This window comes from Juglans regia, chromosome 5, assembly GCF_001411555.2.
Source record: "Juglans regia cultivar Chandler chromosome 5, Walnut 2.0, whole genome shotgun sequence".
In the NCBI taxonomy this organism is placed as follows: Eukaryota; Viridiplantae; Streptophyta; class Magnoliopsida; order Fagales; family Juglandaceae; genus Juglans; species Juglans regia.
Window position 1 is genome coordinate 12,854,101 of NC_049905.1, and position 22,515 is coordinate 12,876,615.

The 22,515-nt window shown below is 37.0% G+C and overlaps 1 protein-coding gene across 1 annotated transcript; it reads right to left on the bottom strand.

The window, feature by feature from the left end:
- Positions 1-2,363: 2,363 nt before the first annotated feature.
- On the bottom strand, positions 2,364-9,458 carry LOC109006947 (superoxide dismutase [Cu-Zn], chloroplastic). Its single transcript, XM_035690482.1, has 8 exons — positions 9,006-9,458; positions 8,409-8,470; positions 8,264-8,303; positions 8,034-8,129; positions 7,926-7,957; positions 7,691-7,766; positions 5,137-5,190; positions 2,364-2,648 (listed from the first exon to the last, which is right to left on the bottom strand). The coding sequence occupies exons 1-8, from the start codon at positions 9,265-9,267 to the stop codon at positions 2,623-2,625; spliced, it is 648 nt and encodes a 215-aa protein (XP_035546375.1). The 5' UTR covers positions 9,268-9,458; the 3' UTR covers positions 2,364-2,622.
- Between the last annotated feature and the right edge of the window lie 13,057 nt (positions 9,459-22,515).

Genomic DNA, 22,515 nt, shown 5'->3' on the forward strand with positions numbered 1-22,515 from the left:
CTACTTTAAAGTCACTAAGGGGTTTTTTAGACCTCACGGACTACTATTGCAGGTTCATTAAAGCGTACGGAGGTATTGTAGCCCCATTGACAGAACTATTGAGGAAAAGAGATTTCATTGGAACCTTGAAGCAGAGTTGGCATTTGTGAAGTTAAAAGAAGTTGTAATGAACCCCTCGGTGCTAGCTCTTCCAAAATTTTCCTTTCTTTTTTGCATAGAATGCGATGCATCAGGCAGAGCAGTGGGGGTAGTCCTACCACAGCGGGGCCATCCCATTGCTTCTTACAATCAAGCCTTGAAAGGTAGAGTATTACTGATGTCTTCATACGAAAAGTAATTGTTTGCTTTAGTATCAGTTGTACAAAGGTGGAGGCCTTACTTGCTAGGGGCATTTTGTTGAAAAAACTTACCAACAAAGTTTGAAGTTCTTGCTGGACCAGAAAATGGGTACACCGATGCAACAGAGATGGATCTTGAAGCTCTTGGGCTATGACTTCTTGGTGGAGCATAAAATGGGCAAGGATAATAAGGTAGAGGATGCACTATCTCAAAGGTATGAAAAGGAGACTAACCCTACTATTGTTTTGACCATGATATATGTACCTACTATAGAGTTGGTGGAGGAACTTAAATAGCTCTATGCTAGTGATTCTGAAGTTCAGTAGTTACTTTAGAGGCTTAGTAAGGGAGAGCTGAGACCTAATTATAACTGTAGGGATGGGTTTTTGTACTACAAAAGTCGCTTATACATTGCAAATTCTAAGCCCTTCAAACTCAAGCTATTGGTGGCACTTCATAGTAGCCCTATAGGGGGCATTCAAGGTTTGACAAAACCATACACCGTGTAAGAAGGGAATAGGTAAAGGAATTTATTCGAAATTGTTGCCCAATTGTTCCTTTACCTTGGCCTTACACTACATCCACTCTTGCCCAATTGTTCATTAAGCACGTCTTTAAGCTACACAGGTTACCGAATTCTATTGTCTCAGATCGGGACAAATCATTCACTAGCAAGTTTTGGGCAGAGATATTCAAGCAACAATGGGTCAAGCTGTCCTACAGTACAACAGCCTACCATCCTCAAATTGATGACTAGTCTAAGGCTATCAACAAAACCCTAGAGAACTATCTGCGTTGTTTCGTGGGAGATTGCCCCAAAGACTGGTCATAGTTGCAAAGTGATGGTATAACACCACCAAACATGCTTCTATACAACTCACGCCCTAGCTCTATATGGGTACCTCCATCCCAGGTTAGTGAGTTACCTTTCGGGAACCTTGCCAGTGGAGGCTGTTGATCTGTCCCTTCGAGCCCGTGAGCAGATAATACAGTCGCTACGTCAGAACCTACAAAAAACCCAAAGTAGAATGAAGAAATACGTTGATTTAAGGATAAATGAGAGATCTTTCGAAATTGGAGACTGGGTTTATGTCAGACTACAGCCCTATCGGCATAAATCAGTGGCTTGACATAGAAATGTGAAACACTCACCTCAATTTTACAGTCCTTTTCAAGTGGTTGAGAGAATCGGGGAGGTGGCTTACAAGGTCGATCCACCTGCCACTGCTCAAATCCATCTAGTCTTTCACGTTTCCTTGCTGAAGAAAAGGCTTTGTAACTCTATGACTCCACTAACCCAGCTCCCTCCTATGGACTCTCTGAGCATACTAAGTCCTGAACTAGAAGCAGTGTTGGATCGAAGGGTGAGAAAAATAGGGACTTTTGGTAGATGGCAAGGGCAAGGGGATGAAGACACAACTTGGAAAGTTTTTCAGAAGTTGAAAACCACCTACCCACACCTTGTGGACAAGGTGGTCTGAACAAAGGGAATTTTGTTACACATCATAAGAGGGGGATGACATAAAGTCAAAGTCAAGGAGCCAAAGTGAAGAAAGTGGCTATGGAATGGCGTCTGTAGGATCAAGGGAACAATGCTGAAGAAGACAACGTATTAAGGGACATACGGGGATGAAGGATTCTAGAAGCAACTATCTTATTTTTATTTCTAATACTCAGTTAGTAGTGTTAAATTTCTATTGGTTGTGCTCAAGGGCTTTTTAGCCTTTTCGTACGAGTTTGTTAGAAGACGTATGTGATAACTACCCGTTAGGGGAGAGAACTTTTCCTTGTGCTTTTGTATAATCAGAAAATCTCTTCTTCTTCTACCTTGAATTTCTGGAGGACTCTCTCACCCTCGAAGTGAGTTATTTTCCTTGGTTACTATTCGGCTGTTACACGTAGTTGCCATCGTCTGGCCACCACAGCACTGCCGATTCTTTTTTTCTTAAAATACTATAAAATAAATTTATATTTTGAATTTTTTTATATTTATGAAAATTGAGTAAGATTTGCATGTTCGGACATAAGATTAACTTTGACTGAGGTGAGAAGCTTTTTGGTTTGGTCTTTTATCCAAACATGGCTTATTCAAACACAGCATTCACATTCACAGAGCATACCCAGTGAACACTGGAGTCCAGTGAATAGGGTATATCTTAAAACACCACGAGAATCTGCAATCAATATGACAAAAAACATGCAACATTTTGCTCTAGATGAGAAACCGGAGAAAGCAAGCAGCCAATGCCACACAACAGACTGCTCTAAAAACAAGAGTTGCCATTACACGGGTGTCAAACCAACCACACCTGCATAGACAGTACCACAATTAGAAAGAGCAAGACATCGAATAAGCATACTACCATCCCGATTAATGTCGGACCAAGAAGTTTCATATGTTGCATTTGTAAAGGGATATGTTTTTCATGAGATGCAGAAAATATATTGAGATACAATGATGATCTTTTTTTTTTTTTTTTTTTTTTTTAAATGTCGGGAAACTTCTCCAAGGCATCATGACCAGATATTTAATTCCCAAAAGTAGCAGCACTATAGGCTTAAAAGTATTCAGAAAGACTTAAAAGAATTAACCGGGATAATATTTCAGCATATATATATCACATGATATACCCAACTTCCACCTCAAGTTAAAGTCACCCTTCTTTACTAGAACACTGAATTCAGGTTTGAGTCAGATGCGGGTGTGTTTATAATTGTGAGTCTGTCTAAGCAAAATCATGTCATATTGATTTCTTCTGCAAAATCATAAAGCTAAAATTTCAAAAAAGAAAAACTTTCCATCTGGATCTGCAGATGAAAACATATTCCACAATCATGTCACATTGACACAAGCACTTTTCACATCTTGCAGTGCTCCTGTGACATGGCCTACCATTCTCAAACACTCCAAAATTTGATTCCTATGTAATTATTGGCTTGAAAAATAATATCCATCTACTAACCTTGTAAAAAAGGCTTCATCTACATTTACAGAGAATTCTCGCTGCTAATGTTTCTCATCTATAACACCAGTATGGTTTATTTTCCTCAAGTAAAAAACGTTCATTAAAAAGCACAAAAGGCGACATGGGTTGTATATAAAAAAGACACCTATATAGAAAGCAAAAACAATACAAGAAAACCTAGATGATTTATAATCAACATCTATCCCACCAGTATGTTTATCGGAAGAAGCATCATCTAAGGGTATAAACTATATTATCAAAATGATGATTTATAACGTCACACATCGGTCAACACACAATAATAGCAATGCATAAAACCTTGATTTTATCCGTTGGTCAAAAGCATCGACAGTATTTTCCCACTGACACAACAAGGTACACATTATGCTTTGAGTTGCATTTTTTCAAATGTTCAGAAATGAACAATACAGGGTATTGTAGTAATCCTAAAAACGGATGACACATTCTTATAGGAATAATGAAAATTTAGAATCAACATCAAAATTAGCATTGGTTCCTGCTCTCTATTTTTGCTCCCTTCTTTCCTTGGGAATCTTGAGAATAAGGATTTTAATTTGCAGCTAATATCTTCCTCAGATGGTAACTACTATCTTCCTTTAGAAATTCATCTCATAATTTACTTTTGGTGACATTCAGAAATCCGTGAGAACCATATATATGGCACATAAAAGATCTGCTAGTTTTTAAGAAATATCTAGACTCAACTGTCTGAAAATTTGCAAAAGCATGCCAGAAGGAAGTCGAACTAACCATGCTGAATTCACAAGTTTGTCATGTACTACCATGACACTGTTACATTTAACTTTCCATGTAAATTGGCTTAACTCTCATGATCTCATTTCTACGACCAGGCAAAACCATAGGAGAAGTTGTTTATACATTTTACAGGAAAAGTGGAAACTAGGTTGGTTTAGTATAATACACAAGAAACTAGACACTGTTTTCAAACGCTAATTATTTGCATTTCCATTAAAAAATTGCTAGTATCTTGTGGTTCATAAATATCCAGGATTCCTTAAGAGTGTTCCAGCAGGTGATAATTGCAGGCCACTGGTGAGAATTTAGAGCCTTACTAGTGCTATATTGATTTCTGTGCGCGCCTTTGCCATGCATTTAAAATTGATTCAAAACATTGTGATGTTTGAAATAATATGAGGAATCATCGGGCATAGAATTCTTCATCATCACTTAATAAAGGAAAGAACTCTTTTTTCAAAAGTAAAAAACTTTTATTAAGAATTAAAAAAATATATATCTTCATACTTGTAAATGACATTATCCTTTGACCAACCCATAGCCTGAGGAGTCACTTTGATCTCATGCTATGAATTCAAGTAGACTCCTATTACAAAGCTCACAAATTTAGCTAAAGGGAATGCTAATGTGACTTATTCATAATCTTAAATATCTAAAATTCCAGAAGACTTTATTCCCTCCCTCCCTCCTAGCCTGAGGAATCAAAGACATTTCATGCTAATGTGTGAATGGGACTCGTGCATAATTATGAAACACCCAAGATTTAAGGAGACTTGACTCCCTCGTGCATAAGTATTTAATTGTGTGAATGGGACTCGTGCATAATAATGTAAACACCCAAATTTCCAAAGAATTTATTTTCTCCCTGCTGCCCTTCCATTAATTTACCTATACTAATGCGTGAATAGGAATTATGCATATTTATTAAACAAACAAGATTTCAGAAGACTTGACTCCCTCCCACTCTCTCTTAGATATTGTCATCCATAAGTGGATATGCAAGGAAAGAAAAGGTGAGTGTGACAACAAAAGAAAATCCTTATATTTCACATACCACATGCCAATCTTCCACCTGCATTGCCAGTGGTCAGACTAAGTTCATGTCCACCTGCAGATGTATAATCAAACGAGAGTGTGAAAAATGCTATAAAGAAATATATATATATATATATATATAAGCAAATACTATGGAGTTCAAGGTAGTGCTGGACACTGTACTTTAACTATTTAAGAGGACATTCTACCTGCCATTTGCTGAACAAACACTACTTTAAACTGAGCTATACGACACAAATGGTTGTGGCATTTTTTAAGATAGAGGATCACTTATAGATGTGGGTAGTTTCCATAAGACATGGAGTCTCTCAGTCAATGGTCTACAATATTGGTTAGCAGACCTTATGGAAGTAGCCTTTGGGAAGAAAGCATAGAACAGGATGCGAGAGATTATCTGGATTTCTTAAATTTGTTGCTTGAAACAGTAGAATAGCTTTCCTATTCAGAACAATGTGTGGAGTAGGGATGCTACTTTAAAAGATCTATATTTCGGTGATATCTGAAGATGGGAGAATATGTTCGTGAAATGAAAAGTACTCATGCTTTTCGGGAATAGGGATTACAATCTGTATGGATCACTATATTATAACCTCCCATAAAGAACAGGGGAGGCTAGATTTTATTTTTAATCTTAAGTGCAATGGCCAATATGATCTCTCTTCCTTCTATACGTTTTAAGATAGTCTGACCATTTTTTGTTTCCTAGGCAGGACATTTTGGGCAGCAAAGTCCCTAAGAAAGTAACTTCTTCACCAAGAAATACACTTCGTAAAAAATTTTTAACAGTGATAAATCTCATCAAAAGGGATATTATAATTGATATGGTGTTGGATCTTAGAATTAATCAATGTCGCTGTCATTGTTCATATGGTTGCATTTAGACCTTATTAGCTTGATATTAATAAAGGAATAAAGGCTTGGGTATGTGCTGTCCAGCAACATGTTTTGTAATCTAGAAATTTGTGGTTTTATCATTAGTGAGAATGATTTTTTTCACATGTCCAGGGGCAGTCCAGGTTTCATTATAGGTGACAAATTTAATGCAAGACCCATTCAAGGCTTTAGATAAGGTATAAATTCCTCTTATGAAAGATTGTGCTGATTTTAAGAAGTTCAATGGGATCACTTTTTGCATGGGAATTGACATATTCTATTGATCTTGAATTAGGTTTCGGGATACCATTTGCAAAGCATTGTGGTTATTATTTTTTACTAGCAAACAAGTGGCTCTTTAATGGGTTTGTTGTTAAAAACTGATTGCTCTTTCTTGAAATTGTGCACTTTGGACTTGTTTTTTTTTTTTTTTTTTTAATAAGGAATCAGGAAATAGGCATTTACGCACTTTGGACTTCTATTTCAATCTTAAATAAAATTTGTTTATGTGCACATTTTTAATGCTATTTTTGTACTACTTTTGAGAATTGTGCAAATTTTGTAATGGTTGAAATAGTTTGGGAAATGCTTTATGATATTCACGTGGTTTATGAACTTTGGAAGTCAAATGTAAGCACGTTATCTATCTTGAGCTGATGATATGAATGTGTTTGTGATATGTTTGACACCCCTTGTGGCATGATGTCTTCGTGGCATGACATCTTTGTGGTATATTGGTGGTTTCCCTATTATCATGTGGCCTAGAATAATGTGTTTGGTTGAAAAATGTTGTTTGAGATTAATTTTTTATTGCTCATATTATTTTTTGATTGGGAATTTATTCTTATGCATATAGTCTAGAAAATTGCCAGCTCCCCCACCATCATTAATTTGCTACTTACTAAGCACATGGCAGCTCACCATTTTATATCCATATTTTTGTTTTTTTAAGTAAACGATTATATTGATATTTTTGTTTTAAAGGAGTAGAAAGTTCTTTCTCATGAGGTTTTCAAAGACTTTGTATTGGCCTTGGCTACAGTTGATTGAGGTCAGAAGCCTTGTGACAGGGTGATCATCAGTTTGTATTTTGTTATGTTACGAAGATAACTTTTGATTGTATAGAGTTTTAGCCATAGTCGTATTTTCAGTTTCGATAAATTTTATTGGACTACATGTCATGTAAATACTCAAATTTTAGATTCTTTGACTAAACCTTGTTCGTTGGTAGTTTTGGGTTCAGGGAAATACATATATGTCTAAAGTCTAGAGGTGAATTGGCGGATGCTTGCTTTTGGCTGCATCCAATTTTTCTTTTCCTTCTCATTTAGGTTCCATGATCAGATGAAGTTTCCGTGTATTATTTAATTAAACCTTTTGGCACATGTCCTATACTCAAAATCTGTACTTTGTGTAATAATAACAATTGTTGTAAGTAAGAAAATGTTATTACTACTTATTGAAAAAAGAATCCTTGATAATGCCCTTCATCTATACTTATTTTTGTGATAAGTGAGGTTAAAGTAGTATGATCATGTGGACTAATACGTACTTTCTTCTCCTTCTCAAGTCTCCCCTCCCCAAATAGTCACTCTCATTGCAAATTCAGCATCCAGTCAAGATCATTATACGGGTCAAAATTGCAAATTGCATGTACTGAATAATGAATGAAGACTTACCCTTTCCAAGGTCATCCTCAAGTTCATGGACCACTAAGGCTCTTCCGATGACTGCATTAGGGCCACTTAATGGTATCTGCATATTTTTCCCAGATTGTATATTTAAATACTATAAAGAACAGCAATCACAGATAGAACTATAAAATGATTCCAAATCCAAACCAACATGGTCAAACCCAAGTACATTAAGGACAACCACAAAGTCTCACTCAATTAATATGGAATTGAGCATCACCTGGCCATCCACAATTGTTGCCTCTGCCACCCCTGTATTTACCATAAGTAATGAAACAATGAATCGAATGGAAATAAAAAGATCAAAGAATATTAAAAGATGCACTACCATCGGCATTGGCAACTATGTTTCCCAGGTCACCCGCATGACGGACTTCATCCTCAGGAGCACCATGTGTCAGTTTCTTAGGGTTGAAATGTGCTCCTATTGTTTAAAATTGAGAAGGAAAAATTATTATAAAAGCACCAAACAAGAACTAAATTTACCACTCTTCCCATGCAACTGTATAATAACTCTGATTTAATAGTTTGAACTTTTGAAAGAAAATAATATCCTACCGGTTGAGATGCACCCATTTGTCGTGTCACCGTACTCATGCTGCATTACAAAAGAATTAAAAGCTAAAACACAACTCAGAAACTTTTCAATATACAAAGCTACGGATAATGTATGTTAAAAGAGAGAGGAAAGAAAAACACTTACTAGGTGAAATCCATGAGGCCCCGCAGTAAGCCCAGTAACACGAACATTGACTGTTGTTGGACCTATATACATATCATTACAATTAGCAGACTACGATAACGATTCTGGTTGAAAATCATTAGGACCTATGAACACAAGAAATACAAGAAATAAAATTTGCACTGCGTTTATGTCATGTAAATATCAAAATTCTTCTGAACCTAACTTAAGAACACTATTTGACTCAATCAGTCAAAGTAATCCCTCTTTTCAACATACGAAAACAACAAAAATAATATGAGCCAATGAATGCAAGTCCCAGAAACACCCATTTAGCTTCGGAAATATAGGTTCGAAATTCTGGAGTTATGCTGGCAATTCTTTAATAACACATTGTTAGTCTTCCAATTTTTCATTTCATTAAACATATCATTTGAGGAGAAATGCCAAGAATATAGAAAATGCCAGCAACTACTAGACATGAATACAACCTTAACACTCAAGAATCGTCTCCCTACTTCATTTGCATATATTTTACCCAGACTAAGATAAATAATTGTATGAAATAGATTTGACCAAAAAAAAAAAAAAAAAGAGGGAAAAGAGGAGAAGAGAGACCGTCGTCTTCTTGGGCCAACGTAACAACGCCTTCGACATTTGAGTTGCCCTTGAGGACGGCTACGGCTTTCTTGGTGGCGGCGACGACAGTGAGTGGTTTGGCCGAAAGTGAGAGGGTCATAGATTGGGTGGGGAGCTTGAGGGAGGCGCCGTGGAGGAAGGAGGAGCCGAGGAGAGGAGTTGGGTGGAGAGGGTTTGGGGAGAAGTGAGGAGGAGAGAGGATGATGATTTGGGCGGCCATGGCTGACAGTGCAGCTTGCATTTTTGTGTGTGATGAGGATTGGACTAGGGAGATGAAGATGATAATGCGAGAGTGATGAAGGTTCAGGTAAGTGGCTGCCTGGCTAGCTACATCTAGCTCCGACTACCCGTGATTTATCGAAGGCTTCGAGGTTGGACCTTGTTTGTTTGTTTCCGCAATTCATATTTTATCACGTGGAAGGTCCCGACTGGATTTTAGCCATTTTGCATTCGTCTCAAAAAAAACGAAAAAAGTTTAAAGAGTTCATTGGACCGCTCATTGTATAAACCTATACTTTACCCTTTTTTTTTTTTTTTTTTTAGTATACTTTACCCTATTAAATGGGAGGCTGACGCGTTAGTCTTAAAATAAATCTGGTCAGACCGGATTAAGTCCAACATATAAATAAAAAAAAATTCACACTTGTTATTTTTTATGTGAGAAATACTGCTTATTATTCCTTCACTACAAACTAAAATGTAATTTATTATTTTTTTCTTTTTATTTAAATACATATATTTATACATCAATATGTAAAATTTTGGCGACCATAATCCAAATAATATCCTAATTGACCAGTTCATTATGTTTTTTTTATAAGTAATAAAAGATTTTATTCCAAAGAAATAGACATTAAGCTCAAGTACACAGCACGTATACAAAGGAAATACTTACAACTTTCTAGAAACAAAAAGAAAACTAAAACAAATTCAGAATATTTTCTTCCATTACAAATGTTTTGGCCCAACAACACAATACTCAAGAAAAATTCCTTAAGATCTCCCAATGAACATTCTTTGTCTTCGAAGAATCTCTCATTTCTTTCAAGCCATATGCATCACATAAGACAAATGTGTAGATTAGACAAAGTACTTTTTATAAGAGTTAATATTTCCCCCTTAGACAAGTAGATCATTTCCAACTAGCTATCCTCATTTCTATCTTTCAATCACCCCATCATAACATATTTAAAAGAGGCCCCAAAGGAAGTCCAAGATACCTCAAAAGGAGTGATGAAATTCTACACTCCATAATGCCCAGTTCATTATGTACAAGCGTGTTCACTTTTTTTGGTGAACTAGGAATGAAAGCTCAAATGTTTGCATGTCTATATGGCTTAAAAATGGTAGGTTTGTGGTTATAAATGCAGTTCTTAGACATTTTTGTAGCTACTTTGGAGAATCTAAGGCATACTCTCATGTGTTTGCATAGACAAGCAAAGTGCCACTTGCAACAACTGGATTTCTAATGAACCCCTTCCGGGTAACCACTGCATAAGACAATGTATCAACCATGTGCACAGCTACATGGGAAAAAAAAACTAATATCTTAAACTGTACATATAACCAAGCAGACTGAATATGTTGTGCCTTCTAACATGTCATAAGTATGTTGCCTATGTTGATTACTTGTCACCCAACAAGTGGTTATATGTGTTATCCTTATGATAACTTGTTTGGCAGATTTACAACTATTCTGCTTGTGAACTAATCAGTTACCATCCATGGATATGAAAAGCTGATCCATTTCTACCCATCCATGCCGTGTAAGTTATTTAAACTCATTGATTGTTGTTACTCTATTAATGATACAAATGGTTGTCTTACTACATCTTCTCTCTTTATATATAGGCAAAAAGTTTGGGATTTGTCTATAAAAAATCTCTGAAAGGCACATAACATTTTTGTTTTTTCTGTTTATGGCACATATCGTGGCAAGTTTTCAGTGATTTGTGATTATTCTCCTTACAATAGCTAATGTAATTCATGGCTTGGAAGGCATTATCCATTTTGCATGTTTTGTGGACATGTGTTTGCGTGCATATTAGTATATTTTATACAATATCTTTTAGCTATAATTATGGTTATATTTTTTCTATGGGTAAAATTCTCGAAATTATTCAGTTAGAAAGTCAGACATGTGCACATGAGACTAGGTCGTTCTGTCTTTTGTTTCTTCACGTGTACGCGTGTGTTGTGTCTAGTAGTAACAATGCATGGTTATGTGGTACATTACAAGACGATTAAACTGCCTTACCTTTCCCAATCACTAACTCTACTACGAGAGGGTATGGGAAAATATTATGACTATCAAGTATAACTGCCTATCATATATGTTGGACCAGTGATGGTGATGCCTGAGCAAGACAATTTTTGAGTTGCGTCCTCTTCTATATGTCGCACTAATAAATGACTAATGACTTCTATGTTATCTAGATGAACAAAAGTTGGATACATCTTAACGATAGACTTATGTCAACACAATACGTTGAAGGGGTTGAACAATTCCTCTTACTAGCACGAAGCCACGCAGTGGGAACTAACCGCATTCGATATCCTTGTCATTTGTGCTATAATAATATCTTTCTACCTATACTCGAGGTGAAAATCCACTTGTTCATAAATGAGATTAATCCAAATTACAACCACTAGATATTTCATGCGTAGTTAATTTTAAATGTTAGTGATGACCTGCATCACGGTGCCTCACATAGTGATGAAGATGAATACATTGATAACATAGAGTAGATGTTAGATGACATTAAGGAAGGCACGTTCATTGATACACCTTCAGACAACACAGGACCTAGAGCTCAACCACCTATAACAGAGGCAAGCCTTCATTGTCATTTGACAAACTATTAGATGATGCCCGACATCCACTTTTCTAGAGGTGTAAATAGTTTTCAAAGCTCTCATTTATTGTGAAGTTGTTGCACATAAAACTATTGGGGGTTGGTCAATAAAGTCATTTGACCTTCTGCTGAAATTGTTGAGGTCTACATTTCCAGAGGCTCAATTGCCGCACTAATACGAGGAGTAACAGTCACTGGAGCATCTGAACATGAATGCACAATTGAATATAATAAATAGAGTGCATACCTTCAGCCATGTTTGTCAAATATAACCGATAAATCATGAGTGAAACTAACGCGAACTCTGAAAATAATCTTCTAACCTATCTATTTCCATAAGCACTCTTAGATGGAATATTGTAGAAGCTTTCAATCATATAATATAGTCATGTTAGGCTTAGGGCCCTTTCATCTATTCAGAATAGTATTGGAGATGGAGTTGAAGTTGGAGCCCTTCCATGAATGGATGCAACACTTGCATCAAGAGATACAACTTTTCATGAATATAATTAATTTCCCATAACTTCAGAGTCACTAAGATACAACTTTTCATGAATATTATTTCCCATAACCTTACAGTCAAGAAGAAGTTTTTTCTATATGGGCCAGTACATTATCATTACTTTACAGATTGAACTACTGTAGATCGATCCACTCAGTGAATATAGTAAATTTCATACTTAAAGTTTAGTTTTCTCTTCATTAACATATATAAGAGATCTGTCTTACAATATTCTCTCCTAGCTACTTTGTCAACATATGCCATAAATTCCTTATAGAAACTATATAAATATGGCCACAATTCTACAAATTAATTTACACTTTCACTCACGTAAAGATCGAGCATCAACACACGAATCATGCACGGCGGTAATGCTCTTTATTTTCAAGTACGTCCTTCCATGTATTACAATTGCATGTAGAATCTTGAGTAGTTGTCTTTTGAATGCCGCCAAGCATGTTTCCATCTGATTTAATACATCATGGGTTTTGACCAATTTGCTAAGACAAAGTCACTATATATCTCGAAAATGCGCCGAGCTTGTTTTATGCTGTTTTCATTAAGAACTTAATCTTTAACCCAACACTCATCTTTACAACTAAAAAAACATGTTTTGACACAACTTGCCAAAAAAAAAAAATAAAAGAAAAAAGACTAACGTGAACGTAATGCCAATTTTTTGGGACGAAATCTTTAAATTAGTCTGTCTTAAACAATCGATTAGTTTCAAGACCTTCGATAGCCTTTTATTTATGAATGTAGTGTGTATATAGATATATATATATATATATATCATGACTTATGATGTGGGCATGCATGCATCGGCCTTTGCTTTCTTTTGTACGTAGTACAGAGATCTTCACGATAAATATTGTTATTTGCCGATGACATTTACGCCACATAAAGATAAATAACAATACACGACATATCAGGAATGCCTACTAATTATTGGCCTTGCCCTGGGGGCGCTCTAGGTGGTGGCGGTGGTGGTCGAGGATCTCGTGGTAGAGCCTCTAGTAACTTCCTTTGTCCCAAAGGAAAAGCTAGAGCAAATTCTTCTTCATCTCTTGCATAAACTAACTTCTCCATCTTCCCACCTGAATATCGGACCAAAGTAATTACACATGTACAGTAATAAAGAGAAAAAGACAAATTAGAAAACTATATAGGATGCAACTGCCTATATCGGTGTGTGTGCGAGTGTCAAGCATTGCATAAGTTGGTGAGAAATTAAAGGGTCTAATAATTACGCTCTCACCGGTGGGGGCGAAAAGCAAGCTCCGTGCAAAAAATAGAGTTGTAAGAGCCAGAAAACCAAGGAGGCATCCCTTGAGCACAAACCTGATCATGTTGCCTTGTACAAGAGAAGCTTAAGACAAGGCAACATATATATTATGTAATAATATGATCCAATATTCCGTTTCCTTTACTGGGTCAAAGTCCGAGAGTTTGAAAATTTGGCGTGAGTTTACTGTTTACAATAATAAACTGATTATGTTAATAGGTAATTGTGACCTTGAACTTGGAAAACGTAGCCTAATGACACGGTCAAGAGTTATATATGCATATATATATATATACACACACACACACACACACACACACACACACACACACATATATATATATATATATGCAATGCTGGAAGGAGTCTTCCTTCCGGGTTGAATGCTCAAAAGGCAACAAAACATGTCGCAACAAAGTCGAGCAATTCTTGTTCTGTATTAGGACAAGTCAACAACAACCCAAGATGTAATGAGTTGTAAGGGTACTATAGTATTTACCGTTCTCAAATATTGTATTGAAGGAACTAAACTATTTAACCTATTCACCAGTCTAATACTTCTTGACATATCCGATCAATGATCTTGGTACTCAAACATTCTGTTTCCTTAGGATCGTATCGAGAAAGGGATCGAATTAACATGGTGTCGAATAAGATAGAGTAGTGTTCCTATTGGACATGGATAACTTGGGATTCTTTCTATGAATTATGAGGTGAAGTTCGTATAGAGATATACAAAATGTGTGTCTCTACAACATGGAATGCGATCTGAATATCCTATGCGAGTGTCAGTAAATGGATAAGTTTCATGTAATACCCGGTATTTTTTTTTTAGTGTATTTTTTTTTAGTGAAAGATTATTTTTTTAAGTAATTTAAATATTATTGTTCTTGTTTTAAAATTTATCGAATTTTCTCGTTGGATTTATTTTATAATTCTTAAGTTGTGAAATTTATTTTGATGTGCTTTGGTGATATTAATTAGTGTTTGTTTTTAAATTTATTTTTTTGCTTTAATGAATAATTTTATTGTTGGATTTTAATTGTTATTGTTTTATTTATTTTATTTTCCCACACACCGCACTACTCCCATGCACATCTTTCTCTTTTAAAACTTTAGGGTTTTTTTTTTTTTTTTTTATCAACCATATAGATACGCATTTTTCATCTTAGACATGGAAAACTACCCTGTGCCGTCGTTGCCACCAGCCTCCAGAGTTCACCATCGTGCAGCCCCTCCTAGTTCGATGCCAACCTCCATCTCCACGCACGTAAAACTGACACCAGTAAACGTCCTTCACCAAGGCTCAACGCCTCACTATACGCCATCACCTCCGTCACGGCCTCAGCCGCAGCAACGTGCCATTACCATGAGAACGTCCTGCTCATACGTGGAGGTCAGCAATCGCGGGCAACCATTGCACCACGTGAGACGCTAAGCACGCGAATCGCACGGCAAAAGACTCGCCCACGCACAGCCAAAAGCCAACCTGCATCTTCACGGTTTTACCCAACCGTCTCATGGAAAATGCAGCCTCCCAAGGAGGTCAAGTCGCCACATGCTCCTCCTCAAAGCTGCCATATGCCGCCACCGTGACCCAGTCGTGAACCCACCAGTGTAGCCTTCGATAGCCATCCCGCAAGCCTCTGTTTTTCACTCCCGAAACAGAGGATGTTTTTCCTCCTATCTTGAGCCATTACAACCACTAACCACCGAGAGCTCCTTCATGTTGCAGCTCCAGAAACCATCGGCAAAGTTTTCTGTCACACCAGGTCCGCCTCTTGCCACCCCCGCTGCACGGTAATCTCCTTCTCTGATTTCTCTCTATCAAGTTCGGCTTGCTCTCCCGTAAGCTCTCTCTCTCTGTTATCTCTCTCACCATGCATCTCTCTCTCTCTTTCTCGTCCAGTGCATAGCCACCGAGTGCACCACCTCCCGTCACACACTGCACCGTCGCACTTTACCATCTCGGTGAGTCCTTGCCGCCGCTGCAATTTTTCTTTTATTCTTTTGTATGTTTATCGTTTGTTTTATGTATAGGGTGTTTTATATATATATATATATATATATGTGTGTGTGTGTGTGTGTGTGTGTGTATTTATAAGTAAAGTTTTAACTTGGGCACTTACTAGTTTTAACCTAATATATATATATGGAAAGTTTCCGGTTTTAGTTTTCGGGTGAGAAGGTTTTTTGTTGAGTTTATATTTAAATAGGATTTTGTTTTAAGTTTCAATAAATATTATATTGTATTTTGATAATATTGTTAGTTAAAGTAAGTAAATCTATTTTTTTTAAGAGGTGAGTTTTTCATGAATTATTTTAGAAAAACTTTAGCAACCAATGTATTCTTTTTATTTATAAAATATTGTTGGTATTTTAGATATTTTGAATATTAATTTTTATTGAGTTCTATAATTATCATAATACTTATTCAATAAATTTTCTTCTTCAGTACGAATTCGATTAAGTGGATATTGATGGTCTTAGAAAATGTTGGTATTTTAGGTATTATGAGAATTTGAGGTACTTAAAATAAGTTCTTTTAGCATTTTTAAGTTTAAATATCGAAATACGTGGTTAGTTGGAAATTTATGGAAGTTACGTGATTATTTTATAGGTGACGATTAATATTTGTTCGGCATTTTTGAGAAAAATTCTGAAAAGCTAAGAAGTCCAGGTAAGCGGGGTTCCTATGCTAGACTTTGCATTAAAATAAAATGAGTTGAGGTGATTTTTGAAAAATATACATATTTGATTATGAAAAGAAATTTCAACTACCTCAGTTATTTGTTCTACATTATTCATGAGATTCTGTTTAAGAATAATTATTTTTCTGTCATGACTGGTGTAGACATGAGCTTATTTTTGACATTTTGTTTCTGAACTATGAAAAAGAGAGCGAATATGAAATTTTGTGTATAAGTTATGTTTTTGGTGATCGGATTATGTTCAGTACTCTGTGTTGATAAGATGTGGCACTTGAAAAATCTTTGGCATGATTTTCTGATTCTGTTCTGACTCTGATTTCGATTCTGATATGGTCATTCTGATTCTGTTTTACTCTGATATGTGGCCCTGTCACGGGATATAATAGTGACCTCTGGCCTTGTTACGGGATACAATAGTGACATTTGGCCTTGTCATGTGATATAATAGTGACCTCTGGCCCTGTCACGGGATATAATAGTGACCTCTGGCCCTGTCATGGGAGATAATAGTGACCTCTGGCCCACCGCGGGATAATAGTGGTTTTCTGTTCTGAGTGCAATCGCTTTGGTAACATGGTGATTTATGTTCTGCTTGGCTGTCTGCAAGATGCACAACCCTACCACGGGGGTTAAACATGGTCTCTGTTCTGATATGGTAGTTGCTCTGATATGATATGATAAGACAAAGATGTTTAGTCATGTTGTGCCAAAGGAGTCTTTGAATATGAAAAATTGGTTTTCTGAATATAAAATGTGTGAAAAGTCGCTCTGATTTTCTGATAATATTATTGTTGAGATTTGCATATTGATACTGAAATGTTTGTTTTCTGCATTCTGAACTTTGTAAAAATATTCATGTTTACACACTAGTATATGTCCTCTGCTTACTGAGTTGTTGATAACTCACCCCTTAGCTCCAATTATTTTTCAGATGATTTTTTAATAGACTAGCTAAGAATCAGGATTATGTAGCATCGGTGAGATGATTATTTAAGTATAGTGGATTACTCATAGAAGATTTCTGAGAAGTGGCGGATTTTATTAAGAGACTTTGTAGTATTCTGATGACGTTATATTTTGGAGTCTATAAATATATTGATGAATTGTGAGTGTTAAGTTATAGGGAGTAACTCTTCGATCCCTGCGGGACCGGGGCGTTACAGTTCACACATATTATTTATCTCTATTCAATTTTCAAGATGGATAAGTTGCAAGCATTTCTTCTGGTGTAACCGATTGCACATATGCCTTAATATCCCCCCTCGATGCAAGCTGCATGGGTAAGATGGTGAGGCTTGATTGCAGTGCAGTAAATTTGGCAATGGTGAGGGGTTTGGTGAGAATATCAGCTAGCCGATCCTTGCTCGAGACAAACGAGACTTGAAGTGTTTTGGCTGCCACATGATCTTGTACAAAGTGATAATCAATCTTAACATGTTTAGTACGAGAATGTAAAACTGGGTTAACTGATAATTATGTGGCTCCAATATTATCACACCAGAGTGTAGGTGGAGTAGTGATAAAATGTCAAAAACTACATGATTAAATTGCTAAAGTGAATGATTTGTTTAACCAAAATGTGAATGAAGCATTTAATTATGTAGTAATTCCTAATTCTTGACTCAATATGAAATTTTGATATTTTGCACTTGAAAGAAGTTGTATTGCAGTTAGTTCACACCAAAAATTAATACTCCAAAATTGTACTCATGTCTTATTTATGTTGCAGGGTATTATGGGAAAGATGTTAAAATCACATGGATATTATTGGAAATACCCAGCTGGCCAGGCAACATCCAAAAAGGAACTCACACACACGGGATTGAGTGGAGAGGGGCGGCCTCACTTGGGCTGGAGATGAATTGAGAGGCAGACGAGTTCACGCACGGAAGCTGGGGATGCAAGGCTGAGCAGAAAAGCACAACAGCAAGGATGAAACGCATGAAGTGGAACGCGGGCTGGGCGAGACGCAAAACGCAGGAAATGGAGATGAAACGCGAACCTGGACCGCACGTCAAGAAGCATGAAATTGGACAGCTCGAAACGCCGGGCTGCGGATGTGAAACGCAGACGAAGTGGAACGGGAGCCGGGCGAGACGCAAAACGCAGACGCACGCACACGCGGGCACTCACGCGATGGAGACGAGCTCACGCAGAACCACTCACACACTCACAGCACCTGCTCAAAACGCAGGAGATGCAGACGTAAAACACAGGGGCTGAGGCGTGCGCACTGCAGAGAGACGAAACGCATGATCTGGAGGCATAAAACGCAAAACAGAGGGTATAAAAAGGAAAAAAGGAATTTCGTGCGCCGGAGTTTTTCTTTGGGGAGTTTTCAGTTATCATCTGTTTTTTTTTCTTCTGCATTTTTACTGGGAGTATTTTTTTTCTTTCGGTTTTTATTTTACTTCTGCTGATTCTTCTTCTTCGGCATTTGGGTTTCAGCAAACACTGCTATTTCATTTTATTTTCCGTCAGTTTTTATTCTTTTGAGTTTCGAATTTCAGCATATCTGAATGATACAGTATATTTTTATTCAGTAACTTTCATTTGAAACAGTATATGATGATGTTAGATTTTAATTTTCTTGAGCATTTTGTTAATCTAGAGATGATAGGCTAGATTTTTAGCTTGGGATTCAATGAGTAACCCATGACTATTTGGGATTGGATTTACTTCAATATTTAGTGCTTTTGATGATTAACTTGATGGATTATATCTCAATGTGCATCTAGAAAATATTAGAGTTCTTTGTTCTTGGTTTAGATCAATTGTAGACGTAAAGGCACAATTGATACTTGAACAAGTAACATGACTTTAATGTTTTTCTTTCACTTTTCTATGATTGTTATATAATTTGTCAAGTAGTTTTATTAAAATAAAATTGTGATTCATTGCTATATTATCCGACTATAATTTCTAGAAATGAGAGAATGGTTGAGAGGAAATGAAAAGAGAAGTAAATCCATCACCAAATTAGTGGGCGAAAATTGCATCCCAAGTGTTTGTTTAATTGTTTCTTACTAGTTTAAGTCAACTTCCACACGATTTCTTTAAATCTCTTTAATCTTAGCAATTTTAGAAAAATAGATTCTCTTTTATTTTCAGCTTTACTTATGCTTGAACGTCCTAACAATTTCACTCATAATTCATTCTACACTCCCTTAGTAAATAGCCACATTTAGGTGTCAATATTGTTAGTGGTTAAGTTTAGAAATTTATTTCTCTTTGCTTATTATTTTAAACTTTCGTGTCACTCCAAACGGTAATATGTGGTCTTGCAAAAATGAAATGTTTGCTAAATTCTCATTGTCCCTGTGAATTCGATCTTGGGATTTACCCTTGTATTACTTTGACAGCTTCTACGCTTGGAAGTCGAAATTAAAAGCTGATCAAGTTCTTTTGGTAAGGATTGCAACCAAATGATTTCACAAGCAGCATTAGCAACTACTTTATATTCGGCCTCAGTGGAGGATCTTGCAACAGTAGGTTGTTTCTTAGAACCCCAAGAAACAAGGTGATTCCCAAAATAAATACAAAAGCTACTAGTAGATTTCCTATCATCTGGGTAGCCAGCCCAGTCAGCATCAGAGTAAGTAGTGAGAGTAAGAGAAGAATTGGAGGAAAAAAGCAGGCCATTGTTTGTAGGAGCTGGAGATAGCGGAGAATCCGCTTGACAACTTGCCAATGGGATAAACGGGGATTATGCATGAATTGACAAACCTTATTAACAACAAAAGAAATATCTGGTCTACTGAAGGATAGGTATTGACAACTTCCTACAACACTACGTTAGAGTTGAGGATCTTCAAAAGAATTTCCATTAGTGGCAGTGAGTTTGGCCGAGACAGCCATGGGTGTGGAAACAGGTTTAGATTGATGCATGTTGGTGCGGGACAACAAATCAGTGATGTATTTACGTTGAGATATGTACAACCTAGTAGCCGTACGTAGCACTTCTATGCCTAGTAATCAGATCAAGAATGAGTGCAGAGTGTGAACTAGTAACCACAATATCATCCACATATACTAGGAGAAAAACCGAAGTGTTAGCAGTGGTATAAATGAACATTGATGAATCTGATTTTGAGCTTTGAAAACCTAAGGCTAGTAATCTTGTACTCAACTTAGCAAACCAAGCCCTAGGCACTTTTTTTAGACCATAGACGAACTTACACAATTTACAAACATGAGTAGGAAAATCAGAGTTTACAAACCTAGTAGGTTGTTGCATGTAGACGTCCTTTTCCAAGTCCCCATGTAGGAATGCAATTTGAACATCAAGTTGGTGAAGAGGCCATCAGTTTTGAATAGCAAGGGAGATGAGAAGACGAATGGTGGGAGGTTTTACAATAGAACTAAAAGTCTTTGTGTAATCAATATTGGCTTGTTGATGGAAACCCTTGGCAACCAAGCAAGCTTTGCATCGCTCAAGGGATCCATCTGCATACCGTTTCATCTTAAGGATCCATTTTGAACCTAAGACATTGAGATAAAAGGATACGGGGACAAGATCCCAAGTTTTGTTTTGAAGAAGCACCTGAAATTCCACATTCATGGTCGTGTGCCACTCAGGGTATTTGTTGGCTTCAGTGTAGGACGAGGGTTCCTCAGGGACATGCGAAGAGGATGAGACAGAGTGTGTGAGAGCAGTTTTTGGGGGTGGCCATGGGATAGCCCTATCCGAGCGTTGAACGGGACACTAAAGGAGTGGTTTGGAGCGAGTTTGCATGGGGTGAACTGAAGTAACACAAGATGGAGTGAGAGAAGTAGAGACTTGGAGATTTGAAAATGACGGCGCAGAGGATGAGGATGAAGAATTAGGGTTTCTCGATGAGGGGGTGGGCGGGGGGATTGTGGGCCTAGGTTTGGATTTGGGTTTGGGTTTGGAGGTGAGTTTAGGGTTGGGTTTGGAGTTGAGTTTGGGTTTGGGTATGGGTTTTGGGAAGTATGATTTGTTTGAGTTGGAGAGGTAGAAAGCCCATCAGTAATCTTTGAGATAGGAAATCAGAAAGGCTGAAAGGGAGATACGTGTGGCGCAGACGTGGACTGAGAGCTGAAAGGGAATTGATTTTCGTCAAATCACACATCACGGGAAATATACACTCACCCAGTAGGAATATGTAAACAATTATACCCTTTTGTGGTCAAGTGTATATCCCATGAAAACACATAACTGAGAACGAAAATCTATTTTGTGATGATTAAAAGGACAAAGATTAGGCCAACAAGCTGATCCAAAAGTTCGCAAAAATGTGTAATCAGGGGGTTGACCAAGAAGTTTCTGAAATGGAGATTGATTTTGAAGTATTGGTGTAGGCATCCTATTTATGAGAAACACTGCTGTTTGAAAAGCCTTTTTCCAGTTTTTGGTAGGAACTTAGGCATGAGATAGGAGAGACAGACTAGTTTCTACAGTATGGCAATGGCGTCATTCAACGCTGCCACTTTGAGCATGTCAGTAAGGACAAGTGATGTGATGACTAATTCCAAAAGAATTATGAATGGAGGGAAGAGAACGGAATTCTCCACTTTAATTTGATTGAATGGAGACAATATTGGAAGAAAAATGTTGCTAACATAACGTAAGAAAGCCACAAATATAGATGCTACATCGGATTTTGCATGAAGGGGAAAAAACCAAATATACTTCATAAAGTCATCTACAATGGAAAGATAGTATCTATGACTAAAAGAGGACAGCACAAGCGCAGGCCCCCAGACATCAAGAAACAGTAACTGAAAAGCTTTATTGGATCGAAAAGGTGATGGTGGATGAGGAAGAGCATTAGTCTTGGCTTGAGCACACACGGAGCATGATGAGGGTGATGTGATGGTTGTATGAGGAATTTGAAACCAACGAATAGTAAAAGAAGTGGTTCTAGGGGAAGGGTGTCCAAGACGTGAGTGCCATATGTTGGAGGAAGTCCTTTCACCAATACATGCAGCAGCCGAGTGGGTGGATGTAGAATCGACAATGGTGGGAAGTTCATAGAGACCATTCTTAAGGGACCCTAGAGGAGCACCGCCCAAGTTTGTAAATCCTTCAGAAAAAAATAAAAAGAGTGAAACTCAAAATAAACAGAGTTATCTGAGCAAAATTGACGAACAGACAAGAGATTTTGAGTAATTT

Bases quoted from the DNA above. Each gene is read 5' to 3' on its own strand.
- LOC109006947 (XM_035690482.1), bottom strand. From the start codon at position 9,267: ATGCAAGCTGCACTGTCAGCCATGGCCGCCCAAATCATCATCCTCTCT. The intron at 8,471-9,005 runs GTCTCTCTTCTC...ATATGTATATAG, and splicing joins GTTGGCCCAAGAAGACGACG to GTCCAACAACAGTCAATGTT. The intron at 7,958-8,033 runs GTAGTGCATCTT...TGGTAAATACAG, and splicing joins CATAGTTGCCAATGCCGATG to GGGTGGCAGAGGCAACAATT.